General features: G+C 43.6%; 1 protein-coding gene across 1 annotated transcript; it reads right to left on the bottom strand.

Annotated features, from left to right (window-relative positions):
- Window positions 1-7,557: 7,557 nt before the first annotated feature.
- Window positions 7,558-9,763, bottom strand: LOC123771399 (uncharacterized). Its single transcript, XM_045763908.2, has 5 exons — window positions 9,658-9,763; window positions 8,418-8,459; window positions 8,230-8,313; window positions 7,859-8,152; window positions 7,558-7,781 (listed from the first exon to the last, which is right to left on the bottom strand). Exons 2-5 carry the CDS (start codon window positions 8,457-8,459, stop codon window positions 7,668-7,670), a joined length of 534 nt encoding a protein of 177 aa, XP_045619864.1. The 5' UTR covers window positions 9,658-9,763; the 3' UTR covers window positions 7,558-7,667.
- Window positions 9,764-17,812: the final 8,049 nt, after the last annotated feature.

Below are 17,812 nucleotides of genomic sequence, written 5' to 3'. Positions count from 1 at the left end.
AAGACAGTGTCATGAAAAAGGAGGAGAGCGCGAGAGAGAGGCAGAAGGGAGAGGTCAGGGAGAGCAGCACTGAGGGTAAATAGGGTCCAGTCTGCCTTAGCTAACTGCCACCTAGGGAAAGAGAGGGAAGGGCGAAAAGAGAAAAACTAAACGAGGATGGGGAAATGATCACTTCCATGGAGGTTATCAAGAACCTGCCACGTGAAATCTAAGTAAAGAGAAGAAGAGCAGAGAGAAAGATCAAGACAAGAAAGGGTGCGAGTCCGAGAGTCCAAATGAGTGGGCTCACCAGAATTCAGAAGAGACAGGGAAGAAGAGAGGAGAAACGGCTCAAGGAGGCGACCCCGGGTATTCGTCAGAACGTCACCCCAAAGAGAATGACGACAATTGAAGTCACCCAGCAGGAGCACAGGCTCCGGCAAGGAGTCCAGGAGGTGTTTCAAATCAGGAAGAGAGAGCGGGACACTCGGGGGGAGATAAATGGAACAAACTGTGTACCATTTCCCCACAAAGATACGAGCAGCAGAACAATGGAGAGGCGAAGGAAAAAGTAGAGGAACAAAGGGAACATCAGCCCGAATCAAGAGAGCAGAAGAATTAGAAGCCCCAGCAATGGCTGGGGGGGGGGGGGAGAGAAAGGAATAGCCACGAAAACGACCAGGACGAGCACCAAGCATTGGCTCCTGGAGACAGACACAAAGGGGCGAAAACCGCGAAATCAGAAGTTGGAGTTCGAGGAAATTGGCGTAATAACCTCGAACGTTCCATTGAAGAATGGACAACGACGAGAAGAGAAAGGACAAAAACAGAGAACAAGGAAGAAACAAAGGCGAAAGAGCAACAGAGCACGTTAAAGAATATCAGGGTCGGGATCAGGGACAGCAAAGTCAGGGTTAGGGGGCATGGGTAAACTGAGCAAAGACGGAGGGAAGGAAACGGGAGAACAGATCAGAGGTGGGCGGGCAGGGTCTGGAGGAGGAGGAGGAGGAGGAGGAAGAGGAGACAACGGAGAGGAGCCGTCAAGAACAGCAGCAGGAGGAGGGGGAGTAGAAAGAGGGGAGCGCACCCCAGCAAGAGCAGCAACCGAAAGGGAAGCAGGGGCCAAAGAAACCTCCATAGCAGGAACAGGGGGCGCAAGCACTGAAACGGGAGGGGAAGGAGCAACAGAGCCAGAAGGAGGAGCTGAGGAAGAAAGCGAAGCCTTCTTACCCGCCGGGGAAGAGGAAGGAGAGGAGCCAGGCTTACGCTTCTGACTTAAAGAGACCGGTGTCCCAGCAGCTACGTACCGGGCAACGGATTCCAGTGTCTCAACAGGAGAAGCCGAACGAGAGCACACACGACGGCCGTTAGGAGAGCAATGGACATCCGCTCGCACCGACAGGCGGTGGGGAGAGCCGATAGATGGAGGAAGAGGATGGGAAGGAGGATCGGAGGGGGACGAGGAAGAAGACACAGAAGACACGACAGACCGGGTAGAAGGAAGGGGAACCCCAGACAGAGGACCAGGAGGAGGATCCTTCGGGAGAGAACCCAAAGGAACAGAGGAGGGGGCAGTGGGCGCATCAGGGTCCAAGGCCCGGAAACGGTTGTGAGTCTGAGGAAGGCGGGAAGGACGAGGAGAGGAAGAGCGCAACACGCGAGCATAAGAGATATTAGCATAAGGCGGGAGCCAGCGAACCTGGCGCCTCGCCTCAGGAAAAGATAAACGCTCCCGGTGCTTCAGGTTGAGGACGGCTGCCTCAAGCTTGTAATGGACACACGCACGGGAGAAGGTAGGATGGGCCTCACCGCAGTTGAGGCAACGAGCCTGGGGAGAAGTGCACTCCGACTTAGAGTGACCTTCGCCACCACACAAAGGACAGAGAGAGACAGTCCCGGTGCAGCGGAGGGCACCATGCCCAAACCTCCAGCACTTGTTGCAGAGCCGAGGAGAAGGAATGTACTCCTGGACAGAGCACCTGGCACCAGCAAGAATGACAGAGGGTCCTACCATCAAAGGTAATCTTCACAACCCGGAGGGGTTGACGGCGACTACCACGAGGGGGACGAGTAAACGTGTCCACCTGGAGAATAGAATGGCCCTGGGTAGCGAGGATATGTCGAATATCGTCGTGGCAGTCGCGCAGGTCCCGAACACCGGTTGCAACATGGGGCGGTAGCAAAATAGTGCCAACACTGGCATTCAACTGAGCGTTCTTAGAGACCCGAACGGGGGTCTCGCCAAGGCAGGATAAGGCAGCCAAGCGGGAAGCAGCATCCTGAGAAGGAGCAGCAACGACACGTGTACCGAGACGAGTGGGGTTGAAAGTAATGGAGGCATCCACAGAATCAATGAGATGTCGATGAAGGGAGAAATCGTCATGAGACGCAGAATCAAGAGGGAGGAGATCAAAATATTTGGCCCACGAAGCGGGACCAAACAAGGCTTGATAGGTAGCAGAACTGGAAGGAATCGAGCGAGGGCGGCCGTGACGAGGACGGCGGTGAGAACCCCCAGAGAGAGAGGGGTTAAAAGGCGCAGTAGTTACAACTAGAGAAGGAGCCGCGCCAGGGGACGAGGTAGTCACCACTGGGGGCTTGGGGCTCGACCCAACCACAGAGGAGGGAGGGGAGCCAGGGGAAGGAGTCAGAGAGGCCAAAGGAGGAGCAAGGTCGGGGCCCAATGCAGCGGAGGCTACAGAGCCCGGTCTTCCAATACGGAAGACGGAAGTGGTCGAACCCCCTGTCTCTGATATGGAGGTTTCTTCTGCCCCCAATTCCCTCTGTTGCTGCCCTTTCTGAGGTGCAGCTTTCTGAAGAATGAGTTGGGGGATGTCGGGAAGAAGACAAAGGAGATATGGTGGACTGGGTAGGAAAAGGGGGGGGGGGAACCCCAGATGGAGAACCGGGAGGGAGACTATCCGGGACAGGAGGCAAAGGAATAGGGAAGGAGGTGGTGAGTGTAGTCGGGTTTAAGACCTGTAAACGATTGTGAGACTGAGGAAGACGGGAAGGACGAGGAGAGAGAGAACGCAACACTCGAGCGTAGGAGACGCCCGCGAAAGGGATGAGACGACAAACTTAGCGTCTCGCTTCAGGAAAAGACAGACGATCACGGTGCTTCAAGTTGAGGACGACTTCGAGTTTGTAGTGCATACACGAGCGTGAGAAGGTAGGGTGGGCTTCACTGCAACTGAGGCAACGAGCCTGGGGAGAAGTGCACTCTGACTTAGAATGACTATCGTCCCCACACAAGGGGCACAGATACATAGTACTGGTGCATTTGAGGACACCGTGCCCGAACTTCCAAGTCTTATTGCAAAGTCTAGGAGAGGGAATATACTCCTGAACGGAGCATCTGGTACCAGCAAGAATAATAGAGGGCAGAAGGGCCCTACTATTAAAAGAGATTTTTACAACTCGAAGGGGCTGACGGCGACGACCACGAGGGGGCCAAGTAAACGTGTCTGCCTGGAGGACAGAATGGCCTTGGGCTTCGAGGATATGTTTAATATCCTCATGGCAATCTTTGAGGTCCCGAACACCAGTTGCAACATGGTGTGTGAGGAAAACAGTGCCAACACTGGCCTTTATCCGAGCGTTTTTGGAGACCCGAACAGGTATCTCTCCAATGCAGGACAAAGCGGCTAAGCGAGTAGCTGCATCCTGAGAAGAAGTAAGTAATTATCAAAAGAAGGCACCAAACCGGGAAAGCTATGTAGCACCATCAAATGCGCAAAATAATCAGAGGGCGCTAAATATCACCAAGGATGCCAATACGAGAACAAAAACGCATAAGGCGAACGATATCAAAAGTATCCGAGTCACCAAGAATTTTATCAAGGGACAGGTGACCGCGAGGGGCGGTCGGAAAGCAAGACACACGCTCGTCCTGGAAGTCAGGACATTCAAGAAGGACATGCACGACCGTAAGAGGGACAATGCAACTAGGACAATAAGGAGCAGGGCGGCGCTCCAAGTGACCATGGGTTAAGCGAGTATGGCCAATACGCAACCTCGCCAGAGCTGTTTCCCACCGCCGGTTACGGTGGAAGGAGGACAGCCACGAGAAAACATTTAAGAGTACGTAGCTTGCTACCAGTAACAGACAACCAAGAAGCCTGCCAACGGGTAACGACTGAAGAATGGATAACCGGGTAAAAGTCGTTATATGGAATACCTCTACGAGAGACGGGACAAGAGCAGACAGCTTCCTTGGAGGCAGCATCCCCACGCTCATTTAAAGACACCAATATGGCTGGGAACCCAACAAAACTCAACCAACTTAAATTTACTGTGAACAAGAAACAGCCAATGCTGGATCTCGACAACTACTGGATGAACCGGATTAAAGGACCCGAGAGCCATGAGGGCAACACGAGAGTCAACAACAACTACAAAAGGAAGACTGACAACGAGAAAGCAGGAGACTAAGAGCAGAGAATATAGCATAAAGCTCCGCAGTAAAAATGCTAGTCTCCGGAGGCAAGCGACACAAGTGCGATCAGGAAAAACAACAAAGTAGCCAACACCGTCCGCAGACTTAGACCCATCGGTGAAGACAAACGGAGCGGGAGTGAGAAGAAAAGTGCTCAAGGAAAAGGCGTTTTAGAACCGTAGGAGGGGTAAAAGCTTTAGTGATACGGGTCAAGTAAGTACAAAACCACGGAAGATGGACTCTCCACGGGAGCAAAGAAGGAACAACGTGAGGAGAAACAAATATGAATGGAAAGAATTCTGTAGGCGAGATTACCGGACAGAAAGAGGGAGGTGGTGAAGAGGAACAGGAACCGCAGGAGAGTTGAAAGTTAAATCACGACAAGAGGCGAGAGGAAGGATGTTGTAAGGACCGCGCAAGATAGCAAAGACAGTAGCGATCACGGCGGTCTTTGAGAGAAAGGAAGCCAGTGTCAACATATAAGCTAAGGATGGGAGTCAAACGGAAGGCACCAGAACTGAGGCAACCCAGTATGGTGCAAAGCATCAAGACAGCGAAGAGTAGGAGAAGCAGACGAGTAAGCAGGGCAACCATAATCGAGCTTAGACAGGACTAGAGAGGAATGTAAAGCAAGGAGAGTGCGCCTATCTGCCCCCAAGAATTATGGGACAAGACCCGAAGGAGGGTAAGGGCCTTAGAGCACTCAACATGGAGGCAAGAGATATGGGGAGACCAAGACAAACGAGTGTCAAGGAATAACCCCAAAAGCTTCGCGGGATCTTTGTACTCTAGGGGATGACCATAAAGTGACACGGACGAAGAACGACCAGTTTCCGCGTAAAAGTCATGGCACAAGTCTTGGAAGTAGAGAACTTTAAGCCATGATCGGTGGCCCAAGACGACACGGCATCAATTGCAAGTTGAAGCCGGCGCTGAAGGAGAGGCGAATCACCCTGACAGCAAAGGGTAAGAACATCGACAGAGCGGAGAAGACACCTGAAGGAAGAGAGGAAAGACCATTGAGGGCAACCAGAAAAAGTAGTGCTCAGAACACTACCCTGGGGCACACTTTCGTATTGCTGAAAAGAGGCAGAGAGCGAGTTACCAAGTCGCACCCGAAAGGAACGACGAGAGGAAGCTGCGGAGAAGGAGAGGGACCACGAAGGCAAAAAGAATGAGGTTGAGATAGAATATGATATAGCCAAATAGTGACTTAAGCCTTTTCCAGGTCAAAAAGGACGGCAACAAGAGGTCTTTGCAGCAAAAGCAGTACGAATACAGACCTCGAAGTTCACCAGGACACCTGTCTTGCAGCGGTACTTGCGGAAACCAAATTGAGAAGGGGAGAGGTGGCGATGGAACCAGGAACCACAGACGAACGTTAACCATACGTTCAAAGAGTTTGCAGACAACTTGTGAGGGCAATAAGGCGAAAGTCCTTGGGGAAAGTTCCCAGAGACCCTAGTTTGCGAACAGGGATGACAACGGCATCGAGCCAGTCCTCAGGGACTGACGACGACTCCCAGATCCGATTATACAGACTATAATTACCGAGACATGCATGGAGGGAGATGGCGAAGCATCTCAATAAATACCGTCGGAGCCCGCCGCCGTAAAACCGCAGAGGGCCAGGGCAGAACGAAGGTCAGAGAGAGAGAGAGAGAGAGAGACAGAGAGATCGTTATATGAAAGTCGAAGAAGAGTGCAGAAATCTAAAGGACGAGACTAGGACAGGTTTACAAAGAACGAAAGATTGGGGGAAGATGAAGACCAGAGCCAACTTTAGAAAAGTGGGAACCCAGTTCGGTAGCAATCTGCAACGGGTCCTCCACAACAGTACCACGGAGGTGGAGGACGGATGAAACAGCGTGACCGAACTTTCCGGCTATCGTGTAGATACGCTTCCAGAAAAAAAAAAAAAAAACTTTCACGAGTGTGCCCCACACCCACCATGGATCCACAACACCCAACAAGAAGCTATCGCCAATCTTTTTGCCTCCACCCCCCCCCCCCCCCCCAGGGGTGCGTCGTGAGTATACGCCCCACAAACGCCACCTTAAGAACTGTCGAGAGCGGGTTTAATGACTAAAGGAGGATTGACAATTAAAGGTTCCCCTCGCTCGCGACGTTGGTTACTACAGTTCTATGGGTGCAAGAGTATGCCTCCTCAAACACCCAGGCGCCAAAGTAGTAGTCGTCCAAAGGAATAATCAAAACGAGCAAAAGGTCAGCAGGAAACCGACAAGCAGATAGGAGAAGAGGGGTGAGAAACTAAACTGAAGGAAAAGGCATCCAACAAAAAGCGTGAGGATAGCAGCACCAGCAAGTAATTATCAAAAGAAGGCACCAAACTGGGGAAGGCTATGTAAGCAGGAGCACAAGGCTACAAAAGGACAGGGGAACGTCGTAAGAGCATCACACTCCGTCTGCCGTCCACCAAGCCCCTCCACGGTAGCGACGAGCTGGATAGGGAGGGGGTGTAGAAGCGAGCAGAGATGAGCAGAGTTAAAATTAAACAGATTGCCAAAGCCTTGGCAAGTCTTTAGGAGAAAAAGCTAGAAGCAGCTGCTGCTAGTGGTAAGGGTTCTTATACATGTTCTAGTAGTGGAATTTACTTCCATAAAGGGTTTGAAAAATTCAAATTTCATTTGAAGGAGCCCGAATTTTTTTTCTTGCCATTTTCAAAGTTAGCTACTAGTTTAAAGGGGCAGGGATTTTTTGGGTGGCCATTATGCAAGGTCAGTTGTGAGGGAAGGCACAAGAGTTTTTTGCCTCGCTAACTTTCTAAGACAGATTTCACTACCGAAAAAAAAAATATATATTATATTATATATATATATATATATGTATATATAATATATATATATATATATATATATATATATAATATATTATATATAAAAGCTAATGAGCTCAATGCAGAAGTACCAAGAAACGTTTAGGGGTCTCTAGCATGCACCCGATTAGACCGTTACAGATTCCAATAGAGTAGAAGTCGAACTTTTGATAGGTGGCTTAATAGAAATACTATTTTTTGTCCTTTAACCAGCTCATCCTAGTAGTAGAACTAGTAATTTTACTAGTAGTTACCAGAGGTATTCCATAGTTACGAGGGAGTAACTTTTACTAATACAACTAACTTTTCAAAGATTTTATGTCCCTTTTAATTTAAATCAAAACATCTTCCATAATTTAAAAAAATTCCGTTTTAAATTACAATGCTATGCCAATTATATTATCTATAATCCCTCTAAGCATAGTATCTGGCGGTGGTGGAAGTAACCGTAGTAGTTACTATTTGGGTGATTGTAGTTACTATTTCCTGGAAGAGTTCTTGTGTAGTTACCACAGGGACCGTCTGGATCTGCAAATACAAACATTATTGAAGTTTGTGTAATTAAGTAAATGAACACTTGCACAAGTTAAAGACTACAAACTTACCTCGTGAGCGACAGCCACGTGGGTTATAGTCTGCCAGTATTTAACAGTATCTGTTGTGGTGACGAACTGACTGTAGACGGAGACCATTGTGCTCACAGGGTAGACCCCCACCGTAGCCGTCACCAACACTACCGGTGTGGAGGTGACCCTTATCACAGAGGTCACCGTCTGTGGCTGCTGAGGAACAAACTCCCATTGGGTGGTCGTCTGGGTGACTGTCAGGGTGATCGCTGTCTGCTCAGTAACCCAGACGTCAGAGGTTGTAGTCTCCCGCAGAGTGTGGGTCAGGGTAGTCTGCAATATTATACATCATTACTTTGTTAAAGTATAAATAACATTTTGGTTAAGAAAAGTAATGCATGGTTACCAACCTCAGTGGTGATGGTGGAGGTTGTGGGGGTAAAGACTGGTAGGGGCGCGTGGGTGCCATAAGGTTGGTATGCCTGACCCAGGATCTGTTGGGGAGCAATTGCAATTATTATTATTATTATTATTATTATTATTATTTATTATTATTATTATTATTAGTTATTTGAGAATACAGTAATTTGGCAATTACCTGGGCGATGCAACCGAGAATTAGTAGAGCAAATACCGCCATCTGTGTAGAAAAAATGCACTTAAATCAAATGACAATAGCGTTTTTGGTTACCATGACTATAAACCATCAGATTTACTTTGAATTGTTAACATGACTGAATTTATAATACCGAGTAGTTCATCACCGACTGACAACTAGACAAATGTTTGGAATTTGTCACTAGTACAACAATTTTAGTTATACCCAAGTTTTTGAAGCCGGGCAGATAATTAAAGATGGTTGGGAAGGTAGTGGGATACCGAGGCGTCCAGAAGGTAAAGACTGGGTGCTTCGACATTAGACCACTTAACGAGACTTTACGGTTTAGCAATTTATGAAAGGCCAAGCACACTTTCCACATTACTCTATACAGATATTTAAAAGCTTAAAACTGTAAAGACAAAACAGTTTATTAAATTCAAATGATTCCAATTGGGCAATGATAACTATTCAGTTTAATGACTTCAGGTGAAGTGAAGATTACAACTTTAGGTTCTATTTAGATAACCAATTCAGTCGTTATTAACGACGTCTTTAACGTTATGTTTAATGATTGTCAGGCAATATTCAAAAGGTTAATGTTTTGTAGTTATAAAACCTAAATTGGTATATTCAAAAAGACATTCTATTAAATTTTTATCCGCCGAGGCTAAAATTTATGAAGCCTAACTCAGAAGTGTCAATCAATTGAGTTACTGAACTATTATTTTTTATTAAGTAAGTAATCCGGAACTTTGACGAAACAAGCAATTTGAAGTCTTCAAAACTTCAGATTTGTTACATCTGGAATTACTCAGTGACGAAATTTCAAGCATATTTTTTTTCTTAAATCACTAGTACTATATTAATCGATTTCATTTCATGTTGCAGACCACGTGTGGGGTATAGTTAAGTATACCCATTACTCTGGTTAAAATATTTTACTTGCATGCCTAGTAGTCGTTAAGCTTCTAACCCAAAATATTCCCTTAGACGAATTTAATATCACCAAGTTTAAGTATCTGGTTAATCGCCACCTATTATACCCTTCCACCGTATTCTTTCAATATCACTAATAAAATCACCTAGATAATGTCCCAAGCATACAAATTAAGATACTACTTTTAACCCATATCAATGAAATAAATACGTATTAAACTACCAATTACACGAATAATAAAATTACAATAAAAAACTATATCAGTAGAGAACTTAATCTTACATTTAACTTAAAACCAACCTTTAACAACACTTAAAGTAGAAGAGAAGGTACCACACAGACAACAGTGGACTGACTGAGGGTTGAAGGCGGGCCGGGCACCTCGTTGACTCAACACCAAACTCTTTAGGGGAAAGGTAGAAAGTTCCCCACAAAAGCTGCCAAGACCACCATAACAGCGCCATCTATTGACTGAACCTTCAGCTACGCTCCCTATGGAGCAAATTGATGTGACGACTCACTGAGCTTTAATATTTATTTTAATCATTTTCACTAACTCTCTTTGTTTATAATTATATTAAAATGTTAAGTTGACCAGACCACACACTAGAAGGTGAAGGGACGACGACGTTTCGGTCCGTCCTGGACCATTCTCAAGTCGATTGTGATGAGGAAGATGATTGATGAAGATTAAGCCACCCAAGAGGTGGCACGGGCATGAATAGCCCGTAAGTGGTGGCCCTTTCGAGCCATTACCAGTATCAAAAGATGATACTGGAGATCTGTGGAGGCGCAACTGCACCCTGCGTGACGGGAGATGTCTCCCGGACCAAGTGGTGACCAAATGAGGGTGATGAGGAAGTAGATGCAGGCAATAAATAGGCAAGAGCGGTGAGGAGCAAAGATGTAGTAGAGGGGATAGAAGTAGGAATATGAACTGCAGAGGGCCTATTGGCCCGTACGAGGCAGCTCCTATTAAAACCACCGAATGAGAGGAGATAGTAATAGGAATAAGAAGAGGATAGTAAGGGAACGTAAGAGAAAAAACAATTAACAGAAAAAAGAGAGGAGAGAAAGAAAAGGAAAGAGAAAGAAAGATAAATGGAAGGGTAAGCTTATGTTAGGTCACGTAATAATTTAGCCACGTTATTGTGACTCATCGCCTGTAAAATATTAATTTATTTGCAGGCTTTCTATTGCGTTACTGATTATTAGCCAAAAATATTAGTTGTGCTTACAATATTTTCTTTCTTCTTATAATATTTTCTTTTATCTTATAATATTTTCTTTTATCTTATAATATTTTCTTTTATCTTATAATATTTGGGTAGTTATTTGATTATGAGTAATTCTAACACCGTAGGCCTAAAGGTATATATTTACCAACCAAGGCCTACACTCACATATTGAGAAATAACACTGTGGGGTTAAATTAATATTTTCGGAGGTTTGAGCAAAATCCTAAAAGGGGTTTGTATATTTTATTTTAGTTTTCCTTTCTAGCAATAATAATTGTATGATACAAACACGTAGCTCTAATGTTTACATGATTTAACAATATGAAAATAGTAATAAAAATAAATCGTAAGTTGAAACAAACGTTGAATAACAGTGAATATAATAAATAAGTGTAAGCTTGTAGTGTAAACTAAATATAATAAAACTTATAATACAATAATAATTGTAAGTGAAATAAAACGTGTGAGAAGTCAGTGCGCTAATGTTTACATGATTTTACAATATGATATTAATCGTAAGTTGAAACAAACGTTGTATAACGGTGGAAACGATAAATGAGTCTAGGCTTGTAGTGTAAAATGGGAGTTGCCAATTACTGTACAAAAGGAGGTGTATATAAGAATAACATAGGGGCGCAGGCCCAGCTAAGGGAGTTGAGATTTGAAGAAAGAAACGACCAGATGAGACATAATAGTAAGGTGGGTTTCACGATGGGGGGTTCTGGCAGAGGTTCCCCCACCAGCAAAGCAACTGTCGTGCAAACCCCAATTCTGCAATGCAGACAGAACACGGCTCCAAAAGAAGAATAGGGACTTGAAGGAGCCCCCACCTGATGGGGATATGTTGGGCGTTGCTCTTTTAGCGACCAACTTCTCGCACAGACTTTGTAGGTCGGGCGGTAATTCACAAAGGTTTTGTAACGTACCATGGTTGTTCATCGAGTGCTGGCCAACATTAGGGTGTCTACAAGTCTGAAGGAGAGAGTGCTTGAGGTTTGTAGTCTACGACTCTCCACGGGTCGTAGCGTCCTTGGGAGAGTCGTGGAGAAGGTCCCCTTGGTTGTTCTTAATGCGTAGCCATGATAAGGGATGCGGAGTATCCTCAATACCAGGTGTGATGCACATGTGGAGTCCTCTTATGTGACTGGGCTTATGTTCGCGTGGAGTGAGAAGTAAAACTGGTTTGTAAGCTTTTTCCTTACTTGAGAGTTGAGTTGAGGCATTTTTTCTGCGGGCTTCCACGAATGTCCGTATATTCAAACTCTACCATTAAAAATAAAACAGTTTTCCCTGAAAATGAAAAAGGTACAGAATTTTCAAATACTTAGACATGTTAGTAAGTGTATAGCCCTTGAAACAGGACCAATTTGTCGCAATCTGGTATGAAGGTGGTTGATTCCGCAGTGGAAGAGAATGTTGCCCTTGCTGTTGTATATTGGATTTCGTCGTTCTTGCTGAATTCAGCTTTGACCACAAGCAGCGTCGGGTTCCCGTCATTGGTGCCTTCAGAGATGTCGGAGTTAGCTGGGCAATGATGAAGATGATAGTGTGCCTGACGAAAATGTTGCATCCTCCCGGATACCGTCGTTGGGGGGATGAGAGTAAGGTCAGCAGGTTGCAGGGCGTCGACGTGCTCTGGAGCAAAATAGTTGTTCCAAAACTTTGTTGATTGTATGGATGAGTTCGCACCGACATTGATGGTGTGGAGCAGAATGTCGTTTGCCTTCATCGCTCCTCGCATGGGTATTTTAGGCGAGCCGAGGATTGTTTGCCGATTGGCAGCCAACTTTGTATACCCACCAGGCTGTGGGGAAGAGAGCGCTTGTAAGAGCTCTTCTGCCTAAGTCGTTCTTAATGCGTAACCATGGTGAGGGATGCATAGTATCCTCAGTCCCAGGTGTGATGAGTGTTTTGGAGTCTCTTCGTTTGACTGTAGCGTGAAGGTGTATCTGTCTTGCGAACGCTGGTTTCCAAGCTTTCTTCATTCTTGAGAGCTAAGGCAGTTTTCTGCGGGCTTGCATGAATGTCTGTATGCTCAAAAATAATATTAAAAAACAATAAGGTTTCCCTGAAAACAAAAAAGGTACATATTCTCCAATACTTTGACATGTTATTAAATTAGACAGCGGCTGAAATTAACAAGTATGCTCCCGTGTAATGTGATGTGATCCAGTCTGCATAGTTGTTTCCGTAGCGTTACAGAATGTCGCACTTTGTGTAAGACATTAATATCCGTTGTTCTACCTGATTTTATCTTTGACCACAAGCAGTGCCAGGTTCCGGTCCTCTTCCTACTTGAGAGTTGATGCATATTTTGTGCTTGCTTGCATGATGTCCGTATATTCAGAATCCGAGTTTGGTCGTTCTATCCTAAATTCAGCTTTGACCACAAGAGGCAAAGTTCCGTTCGTTGGTGCTTTCCCAGGTGTCAGCAGGGACTGTCTAACGATGCAGTTGCTTTTCGTTCCCGACGAAAATGTTACATCCTTCGTGATGACTTCAATGGAGGTGCGAGATGAAGGTCGGCAGGTTGGAGGGCGTCGTGGTGCTCGGGAGCAAATAGGCATTCCAAAACTTCGTCTTTTGCAAGGATGAGTAAGTTACTGACACCGATAGTGATCAAGTTAAAAGTTGGACGCCATCGCCGCTCCTCCCATATGTATTGTAGGCACACCTGCAAAATTGAGCTTTGTAAATGTTTGCATGAGCAAACGTGCAGAGGGTTGTGATCTTGAAAGCATAAGTCCAAATAATGAAATAATAGGTCTACAGATGCACACGAATAATAAGAATACCACGTAACGCCGGAAGATCCCTTGAACACAAACCTGTGTTTATGTTTACAAACCTATAAACGAATTTAAACTACTTCACACGGATAGATATTATTTTAGACGAGGAGCAGGTGAGTAGCCATATATGTTAAGGAAAATTTGAAATGTAGTCTCAAAGAGAGAATCAGAATACAGCCACACACAGAAACCTTATGTCTAGAAATAATAAACGAAATATCTAAACATCTTATAATTGGAGTTATATACAGGCCACTAAACTTTATAGAATGGAAGCAAAGCCTTTATGGGATGAAATATCTAGAACATCTAGGTGAAACAGTATTCGTGTCATGGGTGACTTTAATTTTAGTGGAATAAACTGGCCTAACAGAACAGGGTATAATAAAGCAAAAGATTTTCTAGAATTAATTGACGATTGCTTCCTTAAGCAACGCATTAAGGAACCAATGCGTGAAAATAATATTTTAAACCTAGTGTTATCTAACAGAGAAATGCAAATTAATGACATTGAAATAGTGAGTGAACTAGGAAACAGTGATCACAAAGAAATCAGATTTAGTATACAATGGAATAGATTTGAGGGAGAAAATTCTGTTAAAAGTGCCTGATTTTTGAAAAGCTGATTTTAGGGGCCTAAGAATTTTTTGGGGTGAAATAGACTGAAAAGCCAATAGTCGGTGGGCCGGTCATGCAGATAGATATGAACCCAGCGATGGGTGATGTAAAATGGGATTTCAATGTGGATTCAAAATATAACTTATATAAAAATATTCTAAGCAAAGCACATGAATGTAGTTCCTTACCTTGAGGTGTTTCCGGGGATTCGCGTCCCCGCAGCCCGGTCGTCGACCAGGCCTCCTCGTTGATGGATTGGTCAACCAGACTGTTTGACGTGGCTGTTTGCAGCCTGACGTATGAATCACAGCCTGGTTGATCAGGTATCCTTTGGAGGTGCTTATCGAGTTCTCTCTCTTGAAAACTGAGAGGGGTTGGACAGTTATGCTTCTTATGTGTAGTGGAAGCGTGTTGAACAGCCTCGGGCCTCTGATGTTGATAGTTCTCTCTGAGTACCTGTTGCACCTCTGCTTTTCAAGGGGGGTATTCTGCCCATCCTGCCATGCCTTCTGGTCTCATGTGATTTTTTAGAGTTTTTTAAATTCTTAGTAATCATAACTCTCAAATTCCTTTCACAATCCGATTTCGCAATCTCAACTCCATGTAGCAGTATACTAATTATACTGATTAGTATACCATGCAATTTGAATAGATCGAATAATAATGACCCGAAATGGATAACAAAGGATCTGAAGAACCTTTAAGGTAGTAAGAGAGCTTGGTACAAAAGAATTACGAATGAGGAAGTCAGTTTAGAACAATAATGCGTCCATCTGGTTAGAAATGTTAAAAAGAGATAAGGAGAGCAAAGTAAACACTATGATGTTTTCATAGCAGGACAAGCAAAGACAAAACCTAAAGATTATTTCAGTTATATCGAACAAAGATTAGAGAAAGGATAGGTCCATTAAAAACTGAGACAGGTCAGATAACTGATAAAGACGTAAAGATGAGCAGTATTTTTAATAAATATTTTATCTCTGTATTTACTAATGAGATACTTAACATCATGCCTTCAGGCGAACAAGTCTATACGGGTGGGGAAGAGGACAGGTTGACTAGTTTAGCAGTTACCAGGGAGGATGTTATTAAACAATTGGTGAAACTCAAGCGAAACAAATCCCCAGGGCAGGAAAAAGTGTTTGCCAGAGTGCTTAAGGAATGCATAGAGGCGCTTCGTGAGCATTTCTCTACCTATTTAATAAATTATTAGAGTCAAGCTGAGTGCCAGAGTCATAGAAGTTTTCTAATGTGGTACCAATTTTTAAGAAAGGAGATAGATCACTTGCGACAAACTATCGGTCAATTAGCTAAACGTCTATTGTGGGAAAGTTACTTGAATAGATAATTGCAAATACCATTCGTCTTTATCTCGATAAACATAATTTAATAAATGATTCACAACATGGTTTTACAAATGGCCGTTCATGTGTAACAAAATTTAAATAATTTTATTCCAGCATAGTTCAGGTAAGTGGTAAGGTTTGTGATGTTTGTGATGCACTGGACTATATCCAATCCTATCTTAGTGATAGACACAAATGTGTAGCCATCAATAATATAATCTCTCCCATTCTACCAATAACTGTTGGAGTGCCACAGGGCAGCATCTTGGGACCTCTTCTTTTTCTTATATATATAATATTTTTTCTTATATATTTTTCTTATTCACCAATCAGCCCGGCATATGTTGTGTCCATCATACATTCTCTAAAAACCAAGGCAGGGAACACCAGTGAAATTCCGTCCATTGTGTACAAGAGAGCCTCCCATGCCCTTGCCCCACCCATAGCACTACTGTTCAACAAATCTATAGAGTATCACACCTTCCCTGATATCCTCAAAAAAGCAAGAGTAACGCCAGTCCATAAAGGAGGCAATCCGGCGGACATAAACAATTATAGACCAATATCAAATCTACCCATTCTATCAAAAATATTTGAAAAAATTATTTACAAACAGCTCTATTCCTACCTCGTAAAATTCGACATACTCAGCCCCTGCCAGTTTGGCTTCCGGTCCCAAAAGAGCACCAATGATGCAATCATTAGTCTCCTTGACATTATCTACTCAGCCCTTGACAAAAATGAGTTTCCGATTGGACTCTTCATTGACCTAAGAAAAGCCTTTGATACTGTTAATCACAACTACCTCTTACTTAAACTCCAGCATTATGGAATCCGAGGCCTTGCCCTTGACTACATCCGATCCTATCTTAGTGACAGACACCAATATGTAACCATCAATGATACAACTTCTTCCACTCTACCAATTACCGTTGGAGTGCCGCAGGGCAGCATCTTAGGACCTCTTCTATTTCTTATATATATAAACGATCTGCCTAATGTCTCTAATATTCTCAAACCTATATTGATTGCTGACGATACTACCCTTATCTACTCAAACCTCAACCCACATACACTAAATAATGTTGTGAATAATGAATTAAAAAAAGTCCACTTATGGATGTCAACGAACAAACTAACATTAAACATCGAAAAGACTTACTACATCTTATTTGGAAGCAAATCATCAAATGCAATTCAGCTACAAATAGACAACATTAACATCAGTAATAAAAATGATGGCAAGTTTCTTGGCCTATTCCTAGACAAGAGACTCAACTTCAGCACCCACATTCAACACATAACTAAGAAAGTCTCTAAGACAGTTGGTATACTCTCCAAAATCAGATATTATGTTCCTAACTCTGCTCTCCTCTCACTATATTATGCACTAATCTACCCCTATCTTAATTATGGTATCTGAGCATGGGGGTCTACCACTGCAAACCACCTTAAGCCCATCATCACACAGCAAAAATCTGCTATCAGAATAATAACTAACTCTGCTTTCAGACAACACTCAGCTCCCTTGTTTAAATCCCTAAACTTGCTAAATATTAACTCCCTCCACACATTCTCTTGTGTCAACTACATTTACAAAACCCTGTTCTTAAATGCAAACCATGCTCTGAAACTCTCCCTGGACAGATGTAATAGGACCCATTATCACCACACCAGAAATAAATATCTCTTTGATATCCCCAGGGTCAAACTTAATCTGTGTAAACACTCTATGCAAATTAAGGGACCTAGTCTATGGAACTCACTCCCTAGTGAATTGAAAAACTGTAAAACTTTTGCCTTATTTAAAAGCAAAACCAAAAAGTACCTAACTTCATCTATTTAGTTTCCTACACTGAGCTTTAAATTTGCTCTGTACCTAGTGTTACCCAATCTCCTAATTTTTATGTAATATCAAACAACCTTATCATTGTGTTCATTGCTGTCTTCTTTTATGTGCTAGCCATATGCTGTATTGTGACTACCAATTTTTGTCAACTACCATTCAAGCTGTCATTGCAATCAATCTTAGCTACCTATATGCTTTAATATACTGTACCTATAATTTTCTCTCATGTTTTTTTTTCATTCCATGTAATCTGTTATCATTTTTTTGTCTATAAATTTTGCAAGTATTTACCTCCTTAAAATTTTCTTAGATTAAGGACCTGCCCGAAACGCTGCGCGTGCTAGTGGCTTTACAAGACTGTAATTACCATATTTGTATCCTCACATTCCTTATGTACATTCTTGTATATGCATAAATAAATAAATATACATTAATGATCTGCCTAATGTCTCTAACATTCTGAAACCTATTTTTTTTTGCTGATGATACTACCCTCATCTACTCCAACCCCAACCCACATACACTAAATGGTGTTGTTAATAATGAACTAAAAAAAGTCCACTTATGGATGTCAACCAACAAACTAACACTTAACATAGAAAAGACCTTCTA

The sequence above is a fragment of the Procambarus clarkii genome, chromosome 54 (genome assembly GCF_040958095.1).
Source record: "Procambarus clarkii isolate CNS0578487 chromosome 54, FALCON_Pclarkii_2.0, whole genome shotgun sequence".
NCBI classification, from domain to species: domain Eukaryota; kingdom Metazoa; phylum Arthropoda; class Malacostraca; order Decapoda; family Cambaridae; genus Procambarus; species Procambarus clarkii.
This window is presented reverse-complemented; position numbering and strand designations above follow the sequence as displayed.

Bases quoted from the DNA above. Each gene is read 5' to 3' on its own strand.
- LOC123771399 (XM_045763908.2), bottom strand. From the start codon at position 8,459: ATGGCGGTATTTGCTCTACTAATTCTCGGTTGCATCGCCCAG. The intron at 8,314-8,417 runs GTAATTGCCAAA...GCTCCCCAACAG, and splicing joins TTCTCGGTTGCATCGCCCAG to ATCCTGGGTCAGGCATACCA. The intron at 8,153-8,229 runs GTTGGTAACCAT...ATAATATTGCAG, and splicing joins CCTCCACCATCACCACTGAG to ACTACCCTGACCCACACTCT.